At 40.1% G+C, this 23,693-nt stretch overlaps 1 protein-coding gene across 7 annotated transcripts in view; it reads left to right on the forward strand.

Annotated features, from left to right (window-relative positions):
- efna1b (ephrin-A1b) overlaps positions 1-23,678 on the forward strand; it is a 40,397-nt gene extending 16,719 nt beyond the window's left edge. For 3 of the 7 annotated variants that reach the window (XM_058083623.1, XM_058083622.1, XM_058083624.1), the window contains 6 exons: positions 6,413-6,596; positions 7,018-7,440; positions 8,255-8,593; positions 19,104-19,399; positions 21,715-21,900; positions 22,014-23,678. In XM_058083623.1, the coding sequence (XP_057939606.1) occupies positions 8,502-8,593; positions 19,104-19,399; positions 21,715-21,900; positions 22,014-22,138 (699 nt within the window). In that variant the 5' untranslated portion in view covers positions 6,413-6,596; positions 7,018-7,440; positions 8,255-8,501 and the 3' untranslated portion in view covers positions 22,139-23,678. Of the gene's footprint in view, positions 1-4,665; positions 5,263-5,744; positions 6,101-6,412; positions 6,597-7,017; positions 7,441-8,254; positions 8,594-19,103; positions 19,400-21,714; positions 21,901-22,013 lie in introns of those variants that run through there. The other 4 variants (XM_058083627.1, XM_058083626.1, XM_058083625.1 and 1 more) reach the window with 4 other exon arrangements.
- Positions 23,679-23,693: the final 15 nt, after the last annotated feature.

Raw genomic sequence — 23,693 nt, forward strand, 5'->3', positions numbered from 1 at the left:
CAATGGCGTGTGTTTACAAGCCGAGCCGCCGTAATGGCGGAGCTTAGCTGGACAAAAAAGGCCGCCGTACATGCGATCTGTGATCGGCAGTGGGAAGCGTCCATTGTGTCGTCATGTTCATCGACTGTACGACCTTTCACCCCTGCCCAATCAGGTGATGTTACTGGGGACGTGAGCAGCTGGAAGGCACCAAAATGGCAGACACGTCATCAACAGGTTAGCATGACCTTTATTCAACCTTGCAAGCACTAGCTTGCGTGCGGCCCAAACGACTACAAAACATGTTTCTCTACTCGGCTTGCTTTGTCTCCAAAGCTTGAGCGTAGCTGACAGTCAGCGTTTCCACGAGTATTTTTAGCACCGACACCCTTCGGCCACTGTTGGTGTTTTTAACCTTTCACGGCACCTCACTTTCTTTTGACGCCATGCCCTCCTGCGTCATACTTGTTTTTTTTTCTTTTTATATCTCCTTCCTCTTACACATCAACAAGACTTGGTAGGGCGACGTCCCCGTGAGGTGTTTTTCTTGGTGTTTTGGACAAAATCTCATTTTGTCTGCCCAAGCAACAAGTGGCAATGTCATCTTACCTGTGAGGACTTTTTAGACCAGGAGTATCATCAAGACAACATAAGAACAATAACGAGGTCACCCTCGTTTAGTTCTAAAAAATACAAGGATGAAGAGTCTTGAACCAGTCATGATGTGCTATATATATCACTATATTGACACGCACTATGGTACCCATTATGGCATTGGATGCTCATATCACCTCCTACTTCGGTACGAGGTACATTATTTAAAAAAATAAAATTTTATTTTTATTTTTATTTTTATTTTTATTTTTATTTTTATTTTTATTTTTATTTTTATTTTTATTTTTATTTTTATTTTTATTTTTATTTTTATTTTTATTTTTATTTTTATTTTATTTAAAAAAAAAAACTTAAACTGTATTATGGAAAGCAGGAAGTGAACAAATGTAACAGTTACTGATTGTAAAAGTACCAGATGGAGGGGTAGGATTTAATAAGCTTTGCTTCTTCCTACTCCTTTTGGACATGTGGAACTGGGAACTGATTATGGGATGCACTCAATTGTAATCTGATCCATACCAAAAAAAAAAAAATAATAATAATAATAAAAACTTAAATTATTTTAGGAAAGCAGGAGGTGAACAAATGTAACAGTTACTGATTGTAAAAGTACCAGATGGAGGGGTAGGATTTAATAAGCTTTGCTTCTTCCTACTCCTTTTGGACATGTGGAACTGGGAACTGATTATGGGATGCACTCAATTGTAATCTGATCCATACCAAAAAAATAATAATAATAATAATAAAAACTTAAATTATTTTAGGAAAGCAGGAGGTGAACAAATGTAACAGTTACTGATTGTAAATGTACCAGATGGAGGGGTAGGATTTAATAAGCTTGTCTTCTTCCTACTCCTTTTGGACATGTGGAACTGGGAACTGATTATGGGATGCACTCAATAGTAATCTGATCCATACCAATATAATAATAATAAAAAACTTAAATTATTTTAGGAAAGCAGGAGGTGAACAAATGTAACAGTTACTGATTGTAAAAGTACCAGATGGAGGGGTAGGATTTAATAAGCTTGTCTTCTTCCTACTCCTTTTGGACATGTGGAACTGGGAACTGATTATGGGATGCACTCAATTGTAATCTGATCCATACCAAAAAAATAATAATAATAATAATAAAAACCTAAATTATTTTAGGAAAGCAGGAGGTGAACAAATGTAACAGTTACTGATTGTAAATGTACCAGATGGAGGGGTAGGATTTAATAAGCTTGTCTTCTTCCTACTCCTTTTGGACATGTGGAACTGGGAACTGATTATGGGATGCACTCAATAGTAATCTGATCCATACCAAAAAATAATAAGAATAATAATAAAAAACTTAAATTATTTTAGGAAAGCAGGAGGTGAACAAATCTAACAGTTACTGATTGTAAAAGTACCAGATGGAATGTTAGGATTTAATAAGCTTTGCTTCTTCCTACTCCTTTTGGACATGTGGAACTGGGAACTGATTATGGGATGCACTCAATTGTAATCTGATGCATGTTCAAATGAAATTAAACCATTACCATTACCATAAAAAATAAGAAAAAGTGCTCATACACTCTATACACTTAAAGGGAACCAACTATGCTCATTTTTTGACCCTTTGTATTGAGTTGTGGTGTCCTATAGAGCAGCTACACACAATAACCCGCACAGAAAGCTTTCTAGATCTTCCAGAATCTGCACCTATTCCAGCTGGATTTCTTTCGATTTGTGCTTCCTGTCAAAACGGTCTTTTCTAATTTATTCCAAATTCTAATTCATTGGTCACACACACCCAAAGTGCTTCCCAACTATGAACCATATAAGGAAGTCCACCCCTCTGTGACATCACAAAGTGGCACTTTTACCACGCCTTCTGAAACCGAGCGTTTTGAGCCATCCCAAACCAAACTTTGTCATGGTTTAACAGGAGAATACACAACTTCAAGATGGAAAAAAGTGTATGAACAATAATCATTTTATGGGATTTTATATTACAAGAATAAAAATGGCAACCAGTCCATGGTGTCACCCAATTCTATCCAATATCCAGTTCTTCTTTCCTATTTCCAAATAACCGTTAGTTAACATAACGTAGTGGGAGAGCAGTGTCTCCATGCAACTTCAAGCTAGAGCCAACCTTTAACCCTTGACCAACCGCACTAGAGAAGTCGTGGTTGACCAGGAGGCTTCGGAGTCCAAGAATCTCAGCCAAGAGGAGTTGAGATTTATGGAGTATTTTATGAAAATAAACTACAGTTCCTGACAAAGTAGTTGCAACACACACTGAAATCAGTTCTTTTGTTGACTCGGTTCAATCATCAACCATCTGATATTGATACTGATTGCGATGATAACATCAAATCGTCTGTAAAATCATGCTGGAACGGAATGTAAGTACATCTTACATCTGGACAACTGGTCCCAAATAAGGTCAAGTCCAGTTCCAGGAAGCCACGCTTCTGTGCTGAGACAGGGGCCTTTACCGTACTGACACAACACAATCATGTGACTCACCGTCAGACTTCATGCATGATCGACAACCAGGTATTCGGCGTGCGGGTCAGCGGCTATCAGCTTCATCGCTCAGCACAACCCGGAGGTGCAGGTTTGACGGGTCGTGTGGAGAAAAAATGAGAAATGTCTACGTTGTAGACAAAAGGGTTAAAGTGCTCACAGGACGGCCAATTATCTTTCCCTGACTGACGCAGATGGAAGTAAAAAAAAATCCAAAAGTCAGAAAGTGTTCGACTGCAGAAAAACACGTCAAAGTGTCAGTTAGTCAATCCACATTTTTTTCTACGAATATTCTGTATTGAATATCTTGAATATATTTGAGTCCGGTTACCATAAAGTTGTTCTGAACATGAATTTCTAGCCAAACATGATCTAAATGTATTCTACCAATAATAGCAGACTGCATAATACAATACCAGTAAGCAGTGATAACGTATGATGTTTCATGCCAGGGCTAGCATAGACCTGTCAGTGCCAATCAATGCCAGTCAATCAACATTCTTGTGGACAATTTTTTTTATCATTCTTGTGGACAATCATACTCATCACAACACATTATCGCTGACTGTTACTATTGGGAATATGTCCCTTTTGTGATTTTGTTGTCCATTTATGGCGGTGTTTGGTTGACTGTTGACATTAGCGGTCTGACGTCACAGCCTAGATGGCTCGACGGCAAAATCATAACTCCATTTAACTCGGAATTTGACTTGTAGTTTACTGGAGGATGACAGCGATATGACTAACGTTTGAGAACGGCTGAGTGATGATTCTACCGTATCTTACTTATTGTGTGGAAATATGGGGTAATAGCAATCTTCAATCTTCACTCGCTAAATGTACTGCAAAAAAAAGGTCAGTAAGGATAATTCATAATGCCGCCTACAGAGTGAACTTACTAACTCCTTATTTCTAAAATCACAGATACTTCAACTTGCTGATATAGTTCATCTTCAAACAGCTAAAATAACGCATAAGGCTAAAAACAACCAATTAGCTAAAAATGTCATCCAGTACTTCTCTACAAGAGAGGAGAAATATGATCTCAGGGAAGAAATACATTTGAAACACTTATAAAAAAAACAAAAAAAAACTTAAACTGTATTATGGAAAGCAGGAAGTGAACAAATGTAACTGGTCCCCGTGAGATGTTTTTCTTGGTGTTTTGGACAAAATCTCATTTTTCATCTTACCTGTGAGGACTTTTTAGACCAGGATTATCATCAAGACAACATAAGAACAATAACGAGGTCACCCTTGTTTAGTTCTAAAAAATACAAGGATGAAGAGTCTTGAACCAGTCATGATGTGCTATATATAATATTGACACTTACTATGGTACCCATTATGGCATTGGATGCTCATATCACCTCCTACATCGGTACGAGGTACATTATTTAAAAAAAAATTTTTTAATTATTTTTATTTTATTTTATTTTATTTTATTTTATTTTATTTTATTTTATTTTATTTTATTTTATTTTATTTTATTTTATTTTATTTTATTTTATTTTATTTTTATTTTTATTATATTAAAAAAACACACAAAACAAACTTAAACTGTATTATGGAAAGCAGGAAGTGAACAAATGTAACTGATTGTAAAAGTACCAGATGGAGGGGTAGGATTTAATAAGCTTTGCTTCTTCCTACTCCTTTTGGACATGTGGAACTAGGAACTGATTATGGGATGCATTCAATTGTAATCTGATGCATGTTGAAATGAAATAAAACCATTACCATTACCATGCTGGGACTTACCCTTGTGATAAAAAAAACACTTATTCCTGCTCGTAGCGTGAATTACCCACAGGCAGGAAGCTACATGGAAAAAACGGCGCACACACTCTGTTTTCATTTTATGTAATTGTGTGTTATGTAATTACGGAATTCCCATCGCATGTTCGACAACACCTGCCACAGACTCCGCCGCCTGGCGACAAATCCCCGAGTCAGTAAACAAGTCAGTTGTCCGGAAAGTCTTCTTCCCTCTGGCAGACTTTTTGTCATCTTAAAGACTTTTTGTTGCATGTTTTTTTTAGCATTGTAGTTACTCGGCAACCTTTTGGCATTGGACCCGCAGACAAATTGCTCATCTTGGTGCGTGCGTGAAGGGAGTCCCCACTGTAAGATACTTGGCGGCCTGAGCGGAGACGAGGCATATTGGTGGGTTGGAAATGTGGATTTATCAGGAGGAGGTTTTTCCAGTCATTGTAGTTGTGTGTGTGTGTGTGTGTGTGTGTGTGTGTGTGTGTATCGGACTGGGTGATCTTGTTGCTAGTAGTCTGAACCCTTGTGAGTCACTGGCTGGGTTGTGGAGCCGTTGGAACTCCATTTGCATATCATGCAGAACATTCTGGAGGAAATCAATATGCACTGCCTTGTTGATTTGTGGTTAAGCTGAGATGATTCTCCTCATTTTAATCACGAGACTTGTATTAAAATTATTATTAATAATACCCACCTTTGATTGGCAATGGGGCGGCACGGTGGTCTAGGGGTTAGCGCGCAGACCTCACAGCTAGGAGACCAGGGTTCAATCCCACCCTCTCTGTGTGGAGTTTGCATGTTCTCCCCGTGCATGCGTGGGTTTTCTCCGGGTACTCCGGTTTCCTCCCACATTCCAAAAACATGCTAGGTTAATTGGCGACTCCAAATTGTCCATAGGTATGAATGTGAGTGTGAATGGTTGTTTGTCTATATGTGCCCTGTGATTGGCTGGCGACCAGTCCAGGGTGTGCCGCGCCTTACGCCCGAAGACGGCTGGGATGGGCTCCGGCACCCCCCGCACCCCCCGCGACCCTCGTGAGGGAAAAGCGGTAGAAAATGAATGAATGAATGATTGGCAATGACTGAGTGGTATGTCAGATGAAGACGACCATAGAAGTGAAAAGTCAGCTGTGTTTTAGTGTGAATATGAAGAGGCTTACCTCCCAGGCGCACGCAGTAAATCTTCCTGCGTACATTCGACACCGTGTGTCCTTCGGGCGCCATCCCAGCTATGGTGAGTGCATTTGTCACTTTTGAGCGTACCTGTAACCATTTGAATTTGAAAATTAGGGAAAATAAAGGTAATTCTGGTTTTCGGGTAAATTTGTCACCAGAATATCTGCAGACTTTCCTTTCCTTTGCCTAATTTTTGGGTATTTTTCAGTACAAAATTGAGCCCTGGAAGCAGTTTTGGATGGCTGTGGACGCTGAGTATTTCAACGCTTAGTTCCACTGATGTCAACGCAACCCAGACTTCCTTATATGGGCATGCCCTACCCACACTCTGCTCACGAGCTACAGCTAATTTTGTTTATCTTTCCTAAAGAGGCAAGCATCAGGCAGAGGTGGTTGCAGTTCCTGATTCCCAGCCAGCAAGAAAAAAATATGCTCATCGGCACTTCAACCAGGACTGTTTTATGAACATGGACCAATACGAATCTGAACTGTTGCTGAAGTCCGACGCCTTTCCGACGTTACTTTGCTGTGTTGACGAGTCAGAAGAGCAACCTGTAAGTAACAATTACATCAACATTGGGTTCATATTAGAAATTAGCATGCTACCAGGTTTCATTCAGGTTAGCATTGCTACTATGCTAACATTAGCATTTCTGTATTTTATCCATTTTTTTAGGTTACTACACTGACCTAGCACTATCATGCAATGTCATAACATGCTAACCGTTAGCATGCTAATTTCAATCCGGTTTTTCAATCCGGTTTTATAGCATGTTAGCTGCAGCATTTCCAACATTCACATGGAATTTCTACAGAAATTGCACACATCTAGTTCCAGTTGTGTCCTTGAAAATCCACGGTATGTTGGAGTGTTGTAAACATCTCCCAGCGTGGTGCAAAGGAGATGACGGCACAACGATAAACATATTGATAAACTCCCACTGCTCTCATATTGTGTCATTTTCCCATCACTAGAATGAAATATGTCCCTCGGCTACGTCTCCGCCAGTGTGTGTGCGTGTCCTGTGTGAGAATAGTAGAGCGTCGGAGCGTGTGCGTGCTTGCCCAGCCCAGCCTAAGGACAGTCAGACCAGCCTTCTCACATATACAGCATGCACACCGACGCAGCGCTCCATGTAAATACACGCACAGACCCAATGCCCCCCTCCTGTTTCCCCCTGCAGCTTTGCAACTCTCAGCCAGCTGACCCAGGCCGGGGGGGGGGGCGCCATCCCTGCCCTGCCCGAGGGAAGGCTTCTCCTGCTGGGGCCCACAATCCCACTCCACACGCCGCGGTCTGGACTTTATCCACTCCATCTGTGACCACGTTTGCCACAGTCACTCAGTCTGGGGACGCGGCCGAGCGGAGACCACAAGATGGGACCGGCTGATAAGAGCGTAATAATTCTTTACTACCTGACAAAATGGAATCAGTCCACCAGCGTGCCTCCACGGCTGCAGTCTGGAGGGAGAAACACTTCCCACACTGCCTGAGTCTTGTTTATAGATTATAGTGTAGTTTGTACAGTGACACAATGGTACAAACGTACACGCCATCGAATGTGGCGACATCACATGACCGAGCAAATCCCATGAGTAATCGTTTGTGGAAATTAACAGATTCAGGTCTTGGTTTCAGGCCATCGGTGGTTGAATCCAAAGCAACACGGAACAAAAATCTCTCCAATTTTTAGTCATTTTCAAGTTTGTTTTTCTTTTTTAGGTGAACCAGAAACTTAGTAATATTTGATGCGGTGTAAAACTACCACACTTACACTCTTGACTTTGAAGCCTGGCAGATGATTCACAGAGTATTTACAGTACTCGCTGTATTTACAGTCATGACTTGGCTATATTTACAATTCCAAAACCCTTTTTTCCAACATAGTCCTTGTAGAAAGTCCTGTCGGCCCACTGTTTGTTTTTTATTTACATTGTAGAAATAAAATTCAACAAAAAAACATTTACCACCCTGAATAAAATCACCTGCTTCAATGGTACAATCCAAAGAAGTTGAGGTGAGTGTTAGCATTAGCTTCCTGTTGTTCCTTTATATTTACTTTTCATTTCGGCTTTAAAGCCGATAAAGTGTAGCCATGCCCTTAACTATTTTTAAACCTTACGTCTTGTTGACTCTTTTAACCCCGCTTTCATTCTACAACTCATGGTTGTTTTTGTGTTTTGTGTTTTTTTTTTCTCGATGTGTGAGCAGCTGGAGGGCGTGTCTACACTTGCTGCTTCCTCTGGGCGGGACACTCCTGTCAGCTTCCTCGTCATTGGTCAGCCTCTCAGAAGAGGCGGAGTCAAGCTTGAACAAAACACAGCGAAGTGGCGTTCAGGCGAATCAGTGGAGTTTCGACTACAACCGGAGAAAGACTTAGACCCGTTTGAAACCAGTTGAGTTCTAGATTAACAGGACCTTTAGTGTGATTTAAAAGTACTTTGTGAGAATACCAGAAATGGATTTAGCGTGCGTGCTGTGTTTGGTGCTGAGCATCTGGTTCGCGTCCGCGGAGAGACACAGCGTGTTTTGGAACAGCTCCAATCCCAAGTAAGTGCGCGTCCACTATGTGTTTGTTTGTGTCCTTTAACAGCATATATACACTTCTAAAAACAACTATTTATGCTTTTAAAACTTTTAAATGGAAGCAGACCCCGGTTGAGATCTATATTTAACCGTAATGCACCTCCACAGACGTGCTGTAATAAGCAATAAATAGACTTAGTTTTTGCACCTGCGAAGTGTTGCATCTTCTCGGGAATGCTGATTGCACTCTTCTGCTGTGTGGAAGAGAAATGCACCGGTAACTCTATCCGTGGGATCGATGCCGCTTGACTGATTTATTGAGCTTTCACTGCAAGCGGTCCGCAAGAAAGATTGTTTTTATTTGCTTTAAGTACCAGGGTACTGTAAAATAGATCTCTGTCTTCTCCTCTGTCCTTGTTCGATTAATGGAGACTAAAAAAAACAAAACAAAAAAAAAAAAACACAAGGCCAAAGCCATTAAGGCCCTCTTGATTACATTAGTGGCTGTCATTGACCTTTAACATAACAAAGAGAGACAATAATTGATGGGTGTGGGGTGGGGGGCTGGTGTTCCTGTCAGGGGTGTCTCAACAGACCTGACCCACCTGAGTCACTACACCTGAGTCTCAGGTGAGGCAGAGTTTGGGAGAAAAAGTGTTGATCAAACTGGAGTTGAAGTTTTACCACCAAATCATAACACATAATAATCCCGTCTAAAAATAGACCACAATTTTTTTTTATGGTTCTAATCCTCCTGATCAGAACCCAGCAGCGTCTGGACCGCTGATTCATGAACGGGTCACCTGTTGGAGGGATTGGGTAAATCATCGGCGGCACCGTGACCGTGGATAATGGATGCTACTAATCGATTCCCGGTCCGATTGGCAGCCATTTGTTTTGAGGATGAGGACAGTGAGCAGATGGCAGCGGTCTGCCCATTCATGGCGGACGCGGCGGCGTTCGTGAGGGAGTGTGTCTTCCGTGCATCTCCAGAAGTGTCCGTAATGATTTAGTGTGTGTGTGTGTGTGTGTTTGGTGACAGGTGGCCAGGCATGTTTTTCACAGTCTAGTCTAGTCTTGTTTTCACACGACGTGCCCCTGCTTGAGCGAGTGCTGCATAAAGTCGGAGTGAAAGATGTCTTATGACTTCATAGAACATTTGTTGTGGTACCCAACTGGGGCGGCTTAGCCCCCTGGAGATGCAAAGGATATGAATGAATGTAGTGGACGTTGAAAAAAATCCAAAAAACAAATAAGGAACAAGAACCGGGATATAACTTTCCCACTTTTGGACAGATTTAGTAGAGTTACTCAAATGTACACAAGTACACAAAATGTACACAAACTCTGCAACCATGATCAATGATATAATAATCATTATTATATTATTCATTAGCCTATTATTATTACTAGGCGGCACGGTGGTCGAGTGGTTAGCGCGGAGACCTCACAGCTAGGAGACCGGGGTTCAGTTCCACCCTTGGCTATCCCTGTGTCGATTTTGCATGTTCTCCCCGTGCATGCGTGGGTTTTCTCCGGTTTCCTCCCACATTCCAAAAAAAACATGCTAGGTTAATTAGCGACTCCAAATTGTCCATAGGTATGAATGTGAGTGTGAATGGTTGTTTGTCTATATGTGCCCTGTGATTGGCTGGCCACCAGTCCAGGGTGTACGCCGCCTCTCTCGCCCGAAGACAGCTGGGATAGGCTCCAGCAACCTCCGCGACCCTGGTGAGGAAAAGCGGTAGAAAATGAATGAATGATTATTACTACTACTAGTACTAGTAGGATAGTATTAGCCTGCTTATTGGCTTGCTTATTAGCTTGCTTTTGATCTATTATATGAAATTTGTAAAAAAAAAATATATATCAGATTTTTTTGTAAAAAAAATTTTTTTTTGTAAAAATAAATTTTTTTGTAAAAAAATTTTTTTTAGTAAAATTTTTTGGTAATTTTTTTTTTTTTGTAAAAAATAAATCTATAAAAAAATTAAAAAAATCTTTAAAAAATATCAAATTATTTAGAGTGGCTTAAAAACATTTTAGGGGGTCTGAAGCCCCCCTAGAATAGGCCTAATGACGCCACTGGTTCCCCAGCTACGCTATAACAGGAACTTTTCTCCTGCGCTGATGTGATTGTGCACGTCAGAGTAAAGCGGGGAGCGGCCATCACTTGGGTTCTCACGTAGACATGATAAATGTATGACTCACACTTACACACACACACACACTTACGCTTACACACACACACACACACACACACACTCGTGGTGGGTCGGTAGGTAAGCGGGAGGTTAATATTAGCACCATGCCGGCATTCCAGCTCTGTGTTACTGCGCTCCACACCGTCAGCTGTGTGTTTATGAGCATATTGTATGCCCCCCCCCAACCCCCCCCCCCCCCCCCCCCCCCCCCACACACACACACACAACCTACATCTTTTACCGTTTTCCCGTCTTATTTGCGCAATCCAGGACTCCGTCAGGGCCTGTCTCGGCATGCTCAAGTCAGAAAACAACCCCCCCCCCCTTAATAACAAATGCCCCGTCTGCTCGCCAGGCCTATAATCCCACCAGAATGAGAACACACACTAATATAGATTACAGGCGGTTTGTAATCTGACCATATGACCCATACGCAAAACTATCATCTCTCCGGCTTGGCTGAGTATTATTTTTATCCTCCTGTGCCGTCCGCTGATGTAACATGCTCCGTTGCGTTATGTCCTCCAGCATCTATGAGCGTATAGATCACGGTTATGCAATCATAATCTACTATATATATGGTGCAGTCTCACAATAGAAGCGGTGCCTTGGTTAGTGACGTTGATCCTTTCCAGAAGGTCTGACTCAAACCAAAACAGACTCTAACCAAATCATAATAAATAATGTAAATCTAATTAACTCTAAAATTTTAACACAATTTATTTATTATTACTTTTACCGAGTTTTGTTGTAAAAATAACAACAAATAAGATAAAATAAACACGTGATTTTCTATTTTTTCCGCAATATTTCTTTGCTTTGAGCATATTCAAATGCCCCCGCTTTTAGCTTTTAGATCAGGATCTCGGTGCATAACGGAACATGATTGAAGACTTTCATCCATGACCTTTTTGGCCTGGGATAAAAGCTCCCGTCGGTTAGCTCAGAGTCCAATAATTAGCCCGATGGGGTACATTAGCGTGCCGCTAAGGATGGAAATGGACTCGTATGTCACTCTTGCTTCTGAGAGTACACATTAAAAAAAAATCAATAACAATGCATCTCCGCTCGGTGTGTGTCGTCACTCCTCACCTATAACACACTTGTCTGTGGATGGGCTTCAGGTCCCTGATTGCCCCCCCCCCCCCCCCGCCCCCCCTCCATGGTGCTCTTCCTCTCGCTTCCTTATCTCTGTTCCAGACTTCCCCCCTTCTACCCACTTTCTCTCCTCTCCACCTTTTCTCACAAACCCTCCTCTGTTTTGGCGCTGGTAGTTTTCCACTGGAGGTGGACAGGGCACTTCTCATACCCCCCCGACGTGACCCTACCCCCCCCCCCCCCCCCCTCGGCTCTGGTAGTGTTGGGGAGGCCTGACATTGTAGTATGAGTGGGCAAGCATGCGTATGTGTGTATGTGTACGCTGCTCATTCATTGCATTTCAGACATACTTGTGCAGTGATGGCACCCCCCCCCCCCCCCCCCCCGAAGCCCATCATCGCCCCCTAAAGGACACTTTTAGCAGCACTGGGTGGTTTTGTTCTGCCTTCATTCAGTCCCAAGTTGATGATCTTTAATGCAAAAGTCTAGCAAATATTCATCCGCCATGATACCGGTCGGCCTTTCGCTATTGGTCACTGACAGAAGGAGAGGATGAATAGAAAGGGTGTGGCTGATAAGATTTAGGGGCCGCCGAGGAGGAGGAGGAGGAGGAGGAGGAGCAGAGGGTTGAAAGAAGGGTGAACCGTGTGTTGGGACATCAGCCTGGTTTATTAAGTCAGCATTAAGAGACGGGACAAGCCGGAGGTGGGGGGGGGGGTGAGGTTGACTTTGTGAGGAATAAAGCAGGCAGACGGAGGGAGGGAGGGAGGGAGGGAGGAGAGAGTGGACGGTGATGGATGGAAGGGAGTGGAGACGTTGTGGGAGTTGAATGAGTGTAAAAATGGCAGTGGCGACAATTTTAAAGCCTCTCATTATGGAAGTGGCAGAGATTCACTGTTAACGTTGCCATGCACGCACATAGACGCACATAGACGCACATAGACGCACATAGACGCACATAGACGCACATAGACGCACTCTCAAGCGCAAATTGTGGATACAATTGGAAATACTCTTGGGGGGGGCAGTATGTAAGTGTACAAGAGATGAAATTAACTAGTTGTTATCAATGGACCCATATACCTTGGAGGAGTTGCATTATACTAGATAGGACAGCCGAGTTGCATTGTACGCATTACACGGTATATTGGTCAGCTTAAGACTGTCCTATCTAGTCTTTGAGCATGAACTGGACAGCTCTGGGCTGTCCTATCTAGTCTTTGAGCACAAACTGGACAGTTTAAGACTGTCCTACCTAGTATTTGAGCATGAACTGGACAGATCTAGGCTGTCCTATCTAGTCTTTGAGCACAAACTGGACAGTTTTAAGACTGTCCTACCTAGTATTTGAGCATGAACTGGACAGCTTAAAACTGTCCTACCTAGTATTTGAGCATGAACTGGACAGATCTAGGCTGTCCTATCTAGTATTTGAGCATGAACTGGACAGCTTAAGACTGTCCTATCTAGTATTTGAGCATGAACTGGACAGCTTAAGACTGTCCTATCTAGTCTTTGAGCACAAACTGGACAGTTTAAGACTGTCCTACCTAGTATTTGAGCATGAACTGGACAGTTTAAGACTGTCCTACCTAGTATTTGAGCATGAACTGGACAGATCTAGGCTGTCCTATCTAGTATTTGAGCATGAACTGGACAGCTTAAGACTGCCCTATCTAGTATTTGAGCATGAACTGGACAGCTTATAACTGTCCTATCTAGTCTTTGAGCATGAACTGGACAGTTTAAGACTGTTCTATCTAGTATTTGAGCATGAACTGGACCACTCCAGGCTGTCCTATCTAGTCTTTGAGCATGAACTGGACAGCTTAAGACTGTCCTATCTAGTCTTTGAGCATGAACTGGACAACTTAAGACAGTCCTATCTAGTATTTGAGCATGAACTGGACGGCTTAAGACAGTCCTATCTAGTATTTGAGCATGACCTGGACAGCTTATGACTCCCCTATCCAGTCTTTGAGCATGAACTGTACCACTCCAGGCTGTCCTATCTAGTCTTTGAGCATGAACTGGACAGCTTAAGACGGTCCTATCTAGTCTTTGAGCACAAACTGGACAGGTCTAAGCTGTCCTATCTAGTTTTAGAGATGAAATTCGATCCCCTGAGAAATGTTGAAAGGCCATAAAAATATTTAGAAAATCATAAAACCGTACGAGAGGGACCAAAGGGTCAAAACTGTAACCTGATTTTAAAGAGGCCTGTTATTTTTAGATATTATTTGCAAAAGGACGGGAGTGTTCTGAGCTCCTGTTTCTCCTCCAGTGTTGCATCGAGTTCTGATGCTGTCCCTCTTCACACAAAAGTAAGAACACCAAAAGGAATAAAATAAATCAACTACTCCCAAATGAACTTCACAGTTGTCAGAGGACTGATCCGCCATTCCGTGCGTTCCGACTTCTTCCCATAGGAAGCCAATAAGGTCGGAGTTAATAGAGTTGGAGCCATTAGAACCACCGACAGCTCCTTGGCCGCTGCCGAAGGAGGCGTGAACCCGACACGCCGCAGCGCATTAATGGGGTATTAAATGTGCGCCTCCGAGTCAAGGAACGCAAGACTGGAAATGTGACGCGTCTTCTGCACTAAACTGTCCAAACCGCAAACCTCCTCGTCGTAACATTCCAGCGCGTCCACCCTCGGCCCCGATCACCTGGGGAGCAAATGTTGGCGGGAGGGTGTCATCGTAGGTTCATCTGTTTAGTGTTTCGGTGCTGCTGACTGAAACAGATATGCGCGGCGCTGACTCGGACGGTGGGGGTGGGGGGGGCGGCAGTCGTGGTTGTGAAGCCTAGCAAGCCTGAACTCTCACCTCTTGACCCCCGAGACGTTCCCCAGCGAAAAAAGAGCGCGTCAGTTGTTCCACCCCAACCAGCCAGGACTCCGGAGACAAATGGAGGCGCTGCAGGACGGTCGGGGTGAAAGTTGAAGGAGGGGAAAGGGCGAGCTATGGCTTTGGGGAGGGGGGCTGACGCACCCGGCGGGGTCACGTCCTCCATATTTGTTGTCGTATTCCCGCCAAGACACCCAAACAATGCCTGACGGTGGTGCTCATTAGTAAGAATTTACACAGTCGGTCTTAATAAACAGATGTGTTGTGGCGCCTACGGCAGCAGTCGTCCTCAATAGTTCCTGGTTTCAACCAGGCCACGCAATTTACCCCCCCCCCCCCCCCCACCCCCACCCTCGTGCAGAAATGACGATTCTAGTCTTCCTGTACTACAATGCCGTACAGTTGACTAAATACTACTGTACCGGTACTGGTTCTACCATATCTTACTTATTGTGTGGGAATATGGGCTAATAACTACAAAAGCAAACTTCACTCGCAAAAAAGGTCAGTAAGGATAATTCATAATGCCGCCTACAGAGAACATACAGAGAACATAAAAATAACCAATTAGCTAAAAATGTCATCCAGTACTTCTCTACAGGAGAGGAGAAATATGATCTGAGGGAAGAAGTACATTTGAAACACTTCTATGCTAGAACGACGTTAGCGTTAGCATAGCATTTCAGTATGTGAAATCAAACTATGGAATGGATTGAGTAAGGAAATCGAACAATGTAAACAACGATGAGACAATTGAAGAAACAATACAAGCAGTTGATGAAGAGTCTTGAACCAGTCATGAATTAAATTAAATTAAATTAAATTAAATTAAATTAAATTAAATTAAATTAAATTAAATTAAATTAAATTAAATTAAATTAAATTAAATTAAATTAATAATATACATTTAAAAAAATAAAACAATTAAAAAAAATTATATTAGGAAAGCAGGAAGTGAACAAATATAACAGTTACTGATTGTAAAAGTACCAGATGGAGGGGTAGGATTTAATAAGCTTTGCTTCTTCCTACTCCTTTCGAACATGTGGAACTGGGAACTGATTATGGGATGCACTCAATTGTAATCTGATGCATGTTCAAATGAAATAAAACCATTACCATTACCATTACCATTAGCATTACCATTACCATTACCATTAGCATTACCATTACCATTACATGTGTCGCCACAGCTGCCCTGTCCGACCACCGCCAACATTCATGCACCAGTATGAACGGCACTGGGATGCAAGGTGGTTGAAAGGTCCTGCCCAGTGAGCGAGGATCGAACCGCCAAAATTCCAGTCACTCCCGCGTCAGTTATTGGCGAATGACTTGATGACTTCCGTCAAAAGCGTGTTGTTTTTTGGCGTTTTTGGTCATGCTAGCATCATTTCCATAGAAAGAGATCATCGAATAGAAACGAGTTCCCATACCTGATGTGCCATGTGCAATTATTCCATAGTATAGCAGCCAAAGGGGGTGCAATTTTTCGGTCCAGTTTAGCATTAGCATTAGCATAAATGCCATTTTGATACAGAATTGCTGAAAAAATAGCACACATACCTGGCCTCACAGAGCACGCCGCTTCGGTATCACGTGACCGCGACTCTCACCCCGGCGAGAAATGTCAGTCAACGACCGCCACAGACGCATGAGCTTTGATGGGCCAGATGTAAAGATGGAATCTACACAACAACAAAACGACCCGAACGCAACACCCAATGGAAAGCGGTCGGGTTCGATTCCGAGAAAGAAACGCCAATGGACCCAATGAGCTCATAAGTTCCACACATCCGCTCCAATCAGGCTAAAGTGAAGGCTCCACGGGGGGGTGGGGGGCGTGGGGGGTAAGGTACAGAGGTTGGAGGGGGCGCTGCAGCCTTCAGGCGTCGTGTCTGTGGGGAGGGGAAGGGTATAATTACACCCGATTCATTTCTCTTCCAGGGAACAGTGCCCCCCCCCGTCCCCCCCGTCCCCTAACAGCTTTTAATTAGCCTGGCCGATGGCGGCGCACAAGACTTTTTTTTTTTTCTTCACAGTAACCATTTCATCTGATTTTGTTAGAACGCCACTGTCGAGGGTGGTGCAGCAGCTTGATAAAAATAAAGAAAAGTCCTATAAGAAAATCTATTTTAGGGTATTATGTTCTCTGACGCTCAAATGTGGGTTTTTGTAGCTTATTAGGTTACAAAAAAATTGTAAAAAAAAAAAAATTTAAATAGTAAAAATAAAAATAGAGAATAAAGTCATTAAAAAAAAAGTCCGGCATTTATGAGAACTCGGAAAAATCGGAATTCTACCAGAGTAAACTTGGGAAAAAATGTTAATATTATGACTATTCCGAGAAAAATCTGGTAATATTACAAGAATAGAAACATAGCATGACAAGAAAAATTGCAAGAAAAAATATGTAACACTACGACAACAAAGTCGTACATTAGCAAGAAAAAGAGTAAAAATAGAGAATAAAGTCATAAAAAAAAAAAATCCGGCATTTATGAGAACTCGGAAAACTCGGAAAGTAAAGTTGGACATTTACAAGAAAAAAAATGTTAATATTATGACTATAAAGTTGTAAATTCCATGAAAAATCTGGTAATATTACAAGAATAAAGACATAAAATGACAAGAAAAATTGCAAAAAAAAAAAATGTAACACTATGACAACAAAGTCGTACATTAGCAAGAAAAAGAGTAAAAATAGAGAATAAAGTCGTAAAAAAAAAAAACGTCCGGCATTTATGAGAACTCGGAAAACTCTGAAATCTACCAGAGTAAATTTGGAAAAATGTTAATATTATGACTATTCCGGGAAAAATCTGGTAATATTACAAGAATAGAAACATAAAATGACAAGAAAAATTGCAAGAAAAAATATGTAACACTACGACAACAAAGTCGTACATTAGCAAGAAAAAGAGTAAAAATAGAGAATAAAGTCGTAAAAAAAAAAAAAAAGTCAGGCATTTATGAGAACTCGGAAAACTCTGAAATCTACCAGAGTAAATTTGGAAAAATGTTAATATTATGACTATTCCGGGAAAAATCTGGTAATATTACAAGAATAGAAACATAAAATGACAAGAAAAATTGCAAGAAAAAATATGTAACACTACGACAACAAAGTCGTACATTAGCAATAAAAAGAGTAAAAATAGAGAATAAAGTCGTAAAAAAAAAAAAAAATCCGGCATTTATGAGAACTCGGAAAACTCGGAAATCAATTGTAAAGTTGTACATTTACAAGAAAAAAAATGTTAATATTATGACTATAAAGTTGTAAATTCCATGAAAAATCTGGTAATAAAATGACAAGAAAAATAGCAAAAATTGCAAGAAAAAATATGTAAAAAAAAAAAGTAATATTATGAGGAAAAAATGTGTAAATTTGACAAAAAAAGCGTAATAGTGCTAAACATGCTAATCACTTTCTAAATTAAAACTGTCCTGAAGCGTGAGGAAGGTTGCCAAATGTACAGAGAAGTTAACCACAGTTAATTCAAACATCTAATAGTCATAGAGATATACATTATTCATCTCTAAGATGGAGACGTAATGTGATTTACGGGGGGGGTGGGGGGGCTGATCAGCTAATTAGCCCCCACCTAACAAGTTTAGCGCCGGGGCCGCACTAACAAAGCCGTGTTTTGACTGCCGGGGTCGTGCTAACCGCCACATACGGAGGCAGGAAGGAGGGGTTAAAGGCCCATGATTGGAGCCACTGTGTCTGTGCTTTGGCCGGGCGGGGGGGGGGGGGGGTCCTTGCAGGAGCCACAACAACAGGAGGAGGTATTGAGGGGCGGTGGAGCGTGGAGGGGGGGGGGGGGGTCAGGGGCACGACGTCCTGCGCTTTGATGCTGACACAAACAACACACTGTTGTCACTTTCACTCTGCAAAACACAAAGATTGCATTTTTTTTTTTAGCGTGAACACGTGACGTAAAAACGCAGGTAAATTTCCCACACGGGTTTAGGGTGTCCAAGCCATGCCGCATCATATGGGGCCCGAGTGAGTACAACAGGAAGTGAGCCAAGTGGCGACACGGAGGCTTTGAAAAGGAGCCGTAAAAGATGAAAAGAGAGCAGGAGGGCGTCAGTCTGCCTGACTCCGCCCCCTTGGTCTACGTCTTTGATGGAAGCGTAGTGAAACTGTAAAAAAAGAAAAAAAAGAGGAGTGGTGAAGTGATGTGAAGAAGGTGGATGCGAACCAGGAAGTGGCGTGCGAGCGTAATGGCGCCAAGACTCTGTGGGCGTCAACCAGTCCGGCCTGACGTGTCGCACTAATTAGCGTCGTGTTGCAACACGTCCAATTAAAGTCACGTTGCTACATTCGATGGGCGTTTGACCGTCGACTCATCTTTCCCGTTTTTGCTCCCGCAGCTTCCTGTGGGACGACTACACGGTGGAAGTCAGCATCAACGACTACCTGGACATCGTCTGCCCGCACTACGCCCACGGCGAGGTCCCGCCCCACAGCGCCGAGCGCTACGTGCTCTACATGGTGGAGCGAGAGGACTACGAGGTGTGCAAGCCGCACTCCTTCGACCAGCTCCGGTGGGAATGCTCGCGGCCTTTCGCTCCTCACGCTCCGGAGAAGTTCTCCGAGAAGTTCCAGCGCTTCACCCCCTTCACCCTGGGCAAGGAGTTCAGGCAGGGAGAGAGCTATTATTACATCTGTAAGTATCCCGGCACAACCGTACCTTCAACATGGTCAGTTCCAGGGTCAAACCTGCACCATCTATTCTGCTAAATGTTGAGTTTTAACATTCAAAAGGAAGTTAACCACCGACACAAGTGTAAAAAGAAGTTCGCCCTTGTTTGAATGAAAACACGAGCTAATATTACATGCAATTTAGCATCTCAGTTTTTAAAGTGTTAAAAGAAGTTAACCACTGTAAATATTCAAATGTAAAAACATATTTTTCAGTCTTTAACGTTCTTTATCTTTTATTGGCGAGTGTAAAAAAAGATAACCACGACAGAGTAAAAATAAAGAATAAAGTCGTAAAAAAAAAAAAAAGTCCGGCATTTATAAGAACAAATATTAAGAGAATAAAGTCGTAAAATTATGAGGAAAAAACTCGGAAATCTACGAGAATAAAGTTATGTTATTATGACAAAAAATGTGTAAATTCCGAGAAAAATCTGGTAATATTACATGAATAAAGATATAAAATTCCAAGCAAAAAGTTGTACATTTGAGAGAAAAAATTTGTAATATTATGACAATAAAATTGTAAATTCTGAGAAAAATCTGGTTACAATACAAAAATAAAGACATAAAATTCCAAGCAAAAAGTTGTACATTTGCAAGAAAAAATTTGTAATATTATGTCGATAAAGTTGTAAATTCCAAAAAAAATTACAAGAATAAAGACATAAAATTCCAAGCAAAAAGTTGTATATTTGTGAGAAAAATTTTTTTATATTATGACAATAAAGTTGTAAATTCCGAGAAAAATCTGGTAATATTACAAGAATAAAGACATAAAATTTCAAGCAAAAAGTTGTACATTTGCGAGAAAAAAATTGTAATATTATGACAATAAAGTTGTAAATTCCGAGAAAAATCAGGTAATATTACAAGAATAAAGACATCAAATTTAAAGCAAAAAGTTGTACATTTGCAAGAAAAATTTTGTAAAATTACGACAATAAAGTTGTAAATTCCGAGAAAAATCTGGTTATAATACAAGAATAAAGACATAAAATTCCAAGCAAAAAGTTGTACATTTGCGAGAAAAAATTTGTAATATTATGACAATAAAGCTGTAAATTCCGAGAAAAATCTGGTAATATTACAAGAATAAAGACGTAAATTTCAAGCAAAAAGTTGTACATTAGCGAGAAAAAAATGTTAATATTATGACAATAAAATTGTAAATTCTGAGAAAAATCTGGTAATAATACAAGAATAAAGACATAAAATTACAAGCAAAAAGTTGTACATTTGCGAGAAAAAATTTGTAATATTATGACAATAAAATTGTAAATTCCGAGAAAAATCTGGTTACAATACAAAAATAACGATGTAAAATTCCAAGCAAAAAGTTGTACATTTGCGAGAAAAAAATTTGTAATATTATGGCAATAAAATTGTAAATTCCGAGAAAAATCTGGTAATAATACAAGAATAAAGACATAAAATTCCAAGCAAAAAGTTGTACATTTGCGAGAAAAAATTTGTAATATTATGACAATAAAGCTGTAAATTCTGAGAAAAATCTGGTAATATTACAAGAATAAAGACGTAAAATTTCAAGCAAAAAGTTGTACATTTGCAAGAAAAAATTTGTAAAATTATGACAATAAAGTTGTAAATTCTGAGAAAAATCTGGTAATATTACAAGAATAAAGACATAAAATTACAAGCAAAAATGTGTATATTTGCGAGAAAAAATGTATAATATTATGACAATAAAGTTGTAAATTCCGAGAAAAATCTGGTAATATTACAAGAATAAAGACATAAAATTTCAAGCAAAAAGTTGTCCATTTGCGAGAAAAAATTTGTAATATTATGACAAAGTTGTAAATTCTGAAAAAAATCTGGTTGTAATACGAGAATAAAGACATAAATTTTAAAGCAAAAAGTTGTACATTTGCAAGAAAAAATTTGTAAAATTATATAAATAAAGTTGTAAATTCTGAGAAAAATCTGGTAATATTACAAGAATAAAGAGATAAAATTACAAGAAAAATTGCAAGAAAAAATATGTAACACTACGACAACAAAGTCGTACATTGGCAAGAAAAAAATGGTAATATTATGACAAAAAACATGTAAATTTGAAAGAATTTTTTAAAAATAATTTTAATATGCTAATCACTTTCTAAATAAAAACAAAATAAAAACAAGCAAAAAGTTGTACATTTGCAAGAAATTTTTTTTAACATTATGACAACAAAGTCATACAAGAAAAAAAAAATGTAATATTACAAGAAAAAAATAATAATAATATGTTCCCTAATAATGTGTTCCTCCTCCCAGCCAAGCCCATGCATCACCACGGCCAGGACTGTCTGCGTCTCAGAGTGGACGTCACCGGCCAGAAAGTCCCGGCTAAATCCAACGTGGACAAACCCAAGACCGCGGTGGAGAAAGGCGTGGACGCGTCCAAAGCCAAGTTTGTGTCCGCGGGGGGGGTGCACAACCTCTCCAATCGTCTCCCAGCAGGTGAGGGCCGCAAACAGCTGGACTCGTTTAACGTTTCCCCAACGCATGAAATCATGAAATCATGAAATCATGAAATCATGAAATCACAACGACTTGTCTTTTTCTCCTCCTAGACGACCCCACGGCCATGGAACCCAATGTTCAGAGGAGTATCGGAAATACCGGAACGCGGACGATGTCCTTATCGTTATTTTTTATCACGCTGCTTCCGGTTTTGTTAGCGGTGATGCTTCACTGATTGCGATGACAAAGACGTTGCTAACGAACTTTTAAAAAAAGAACAACAGTGCTGGTCGCTGGAGTCACAGAGACAGACTTTTTATACAACCACCAACTGTGAGTGTGTGTGTGTGTGTGTGTGTGTGTGTGTGATTGTGTTGTTGTGGTGTGAATGTGGGGTGCGGAGCGCTCCAAAGAAGAGGACCTCAATTTTTTTTTTTTTTTTTTTTTTTTTACATATCTGACAAAAATAAGTATGAAGAGCATCATTTTCAATGCACTCACATTTGGACATTTACTGTTCTCATACCACTCCATAGGTACAACTCCTCCTCCGTGTGTACAGCGAGGATGAATGGCGTTGACACGGGAAAAATACTCCGCTACTTTTAACGGTAGCATTCAATATGGAGGACTTTTTTTTTTTTTTTTCCCATCGTTATTGTTTATGTAGCACTCACCCCTTCTTGTATCTCTGCACACGTCTGACAGCTTCTATGGAGGACCAAAACTGCCAAAATAATAAATAAATAAATAAATAAATAAAAGTGGAAATAAAAACAAAAATGAAAAAAAAAAATCAAAAAATTAAATACGAAAAAAAATAATATAAATGGAAATAAAAACAAAAATAAAAAATATATAAATAAATAAATAAAAGCAAAAATAAATACAACAATAAAAAACAAGATTCAAAAATTAAAAATAAATACAAAAATAAATATATAAATAGAATTACATATCAATAAATAAATAAAAGCACTCTGCTCTCATATGTATTTATTTCATGCAGCAGACAATGTCAGCTTGAAATGCAGAAGGAAAAACTATTCAAATGAGGGGGCGGTCCTAAGTGTGTCTTGGGTTGAACTGTTTGCCTATTGGTTGATCGACATGTGAGTGCGAAAATCGACTAGGTATGCCTGCCAAACGGCCACAGCAAGAGGAAGTACACAGGGAGAAAAGTATACATTTACCGGGACGAATGAAATAAATACATATGAGAGCAGAGTGCTTTTATTTATTTATTGATATGTAATTCTATTTATATATTTATTTTTGTATTTATTTCTACATTTATTTTTGTATTTTTTTTTATTTTTGAATCTTGTTTTTTTATTTTTGTATTTATTTTTGCTTTTATATTTTATTTATGTTTATTATTATTATTATGTTTATGTTTTTATTTCCATTTATATTATTTTTTTTGTATTTAATTTTTTGATATTTTTGTTATTATTATTATTTTATTTATTTATTTATTATTTTGGCAGTTTTGGTCCTCCATAAGCTTCACGCCGACTTCACCAACACACAACCCACTTGTTATTTTTTTAATTTGTTCGGTTTTCTGGTACACGTCTGCAGACCCCCAACTTGTCGGACCTCGCCTACTTGAAGGGGCTTTTTTTTTTAAATCCATACACTGTACAGTGTTTTTTTTTTTTGTTTGTTTTTTTTACTTGTTCATATGTACATGTTGTACAGAGGTAAATATATGAGAAATTGTTTTACGATGTGAAAAACTTAGTGGAATAAAAGAAAAGTGTTGTTATATATATTTTCTGGTCTGA

Source organism: Doryrhamphus excisus, chromosome 10 (genome assembly GCF_030265055.1).
Source record: "Doryrhamphus excisus isolate RoL2022-K1 chromosome 10, RoL_Dexc_1.0, whole genome shotgun sequence".
NCBI classification, from domain to species: Eukaryota; Metazoa; Chordata; class Actinopteri; order Syngnathiformes; family Syngnathidae; genus Doryrhamphus; species Doryrhamphus excisus.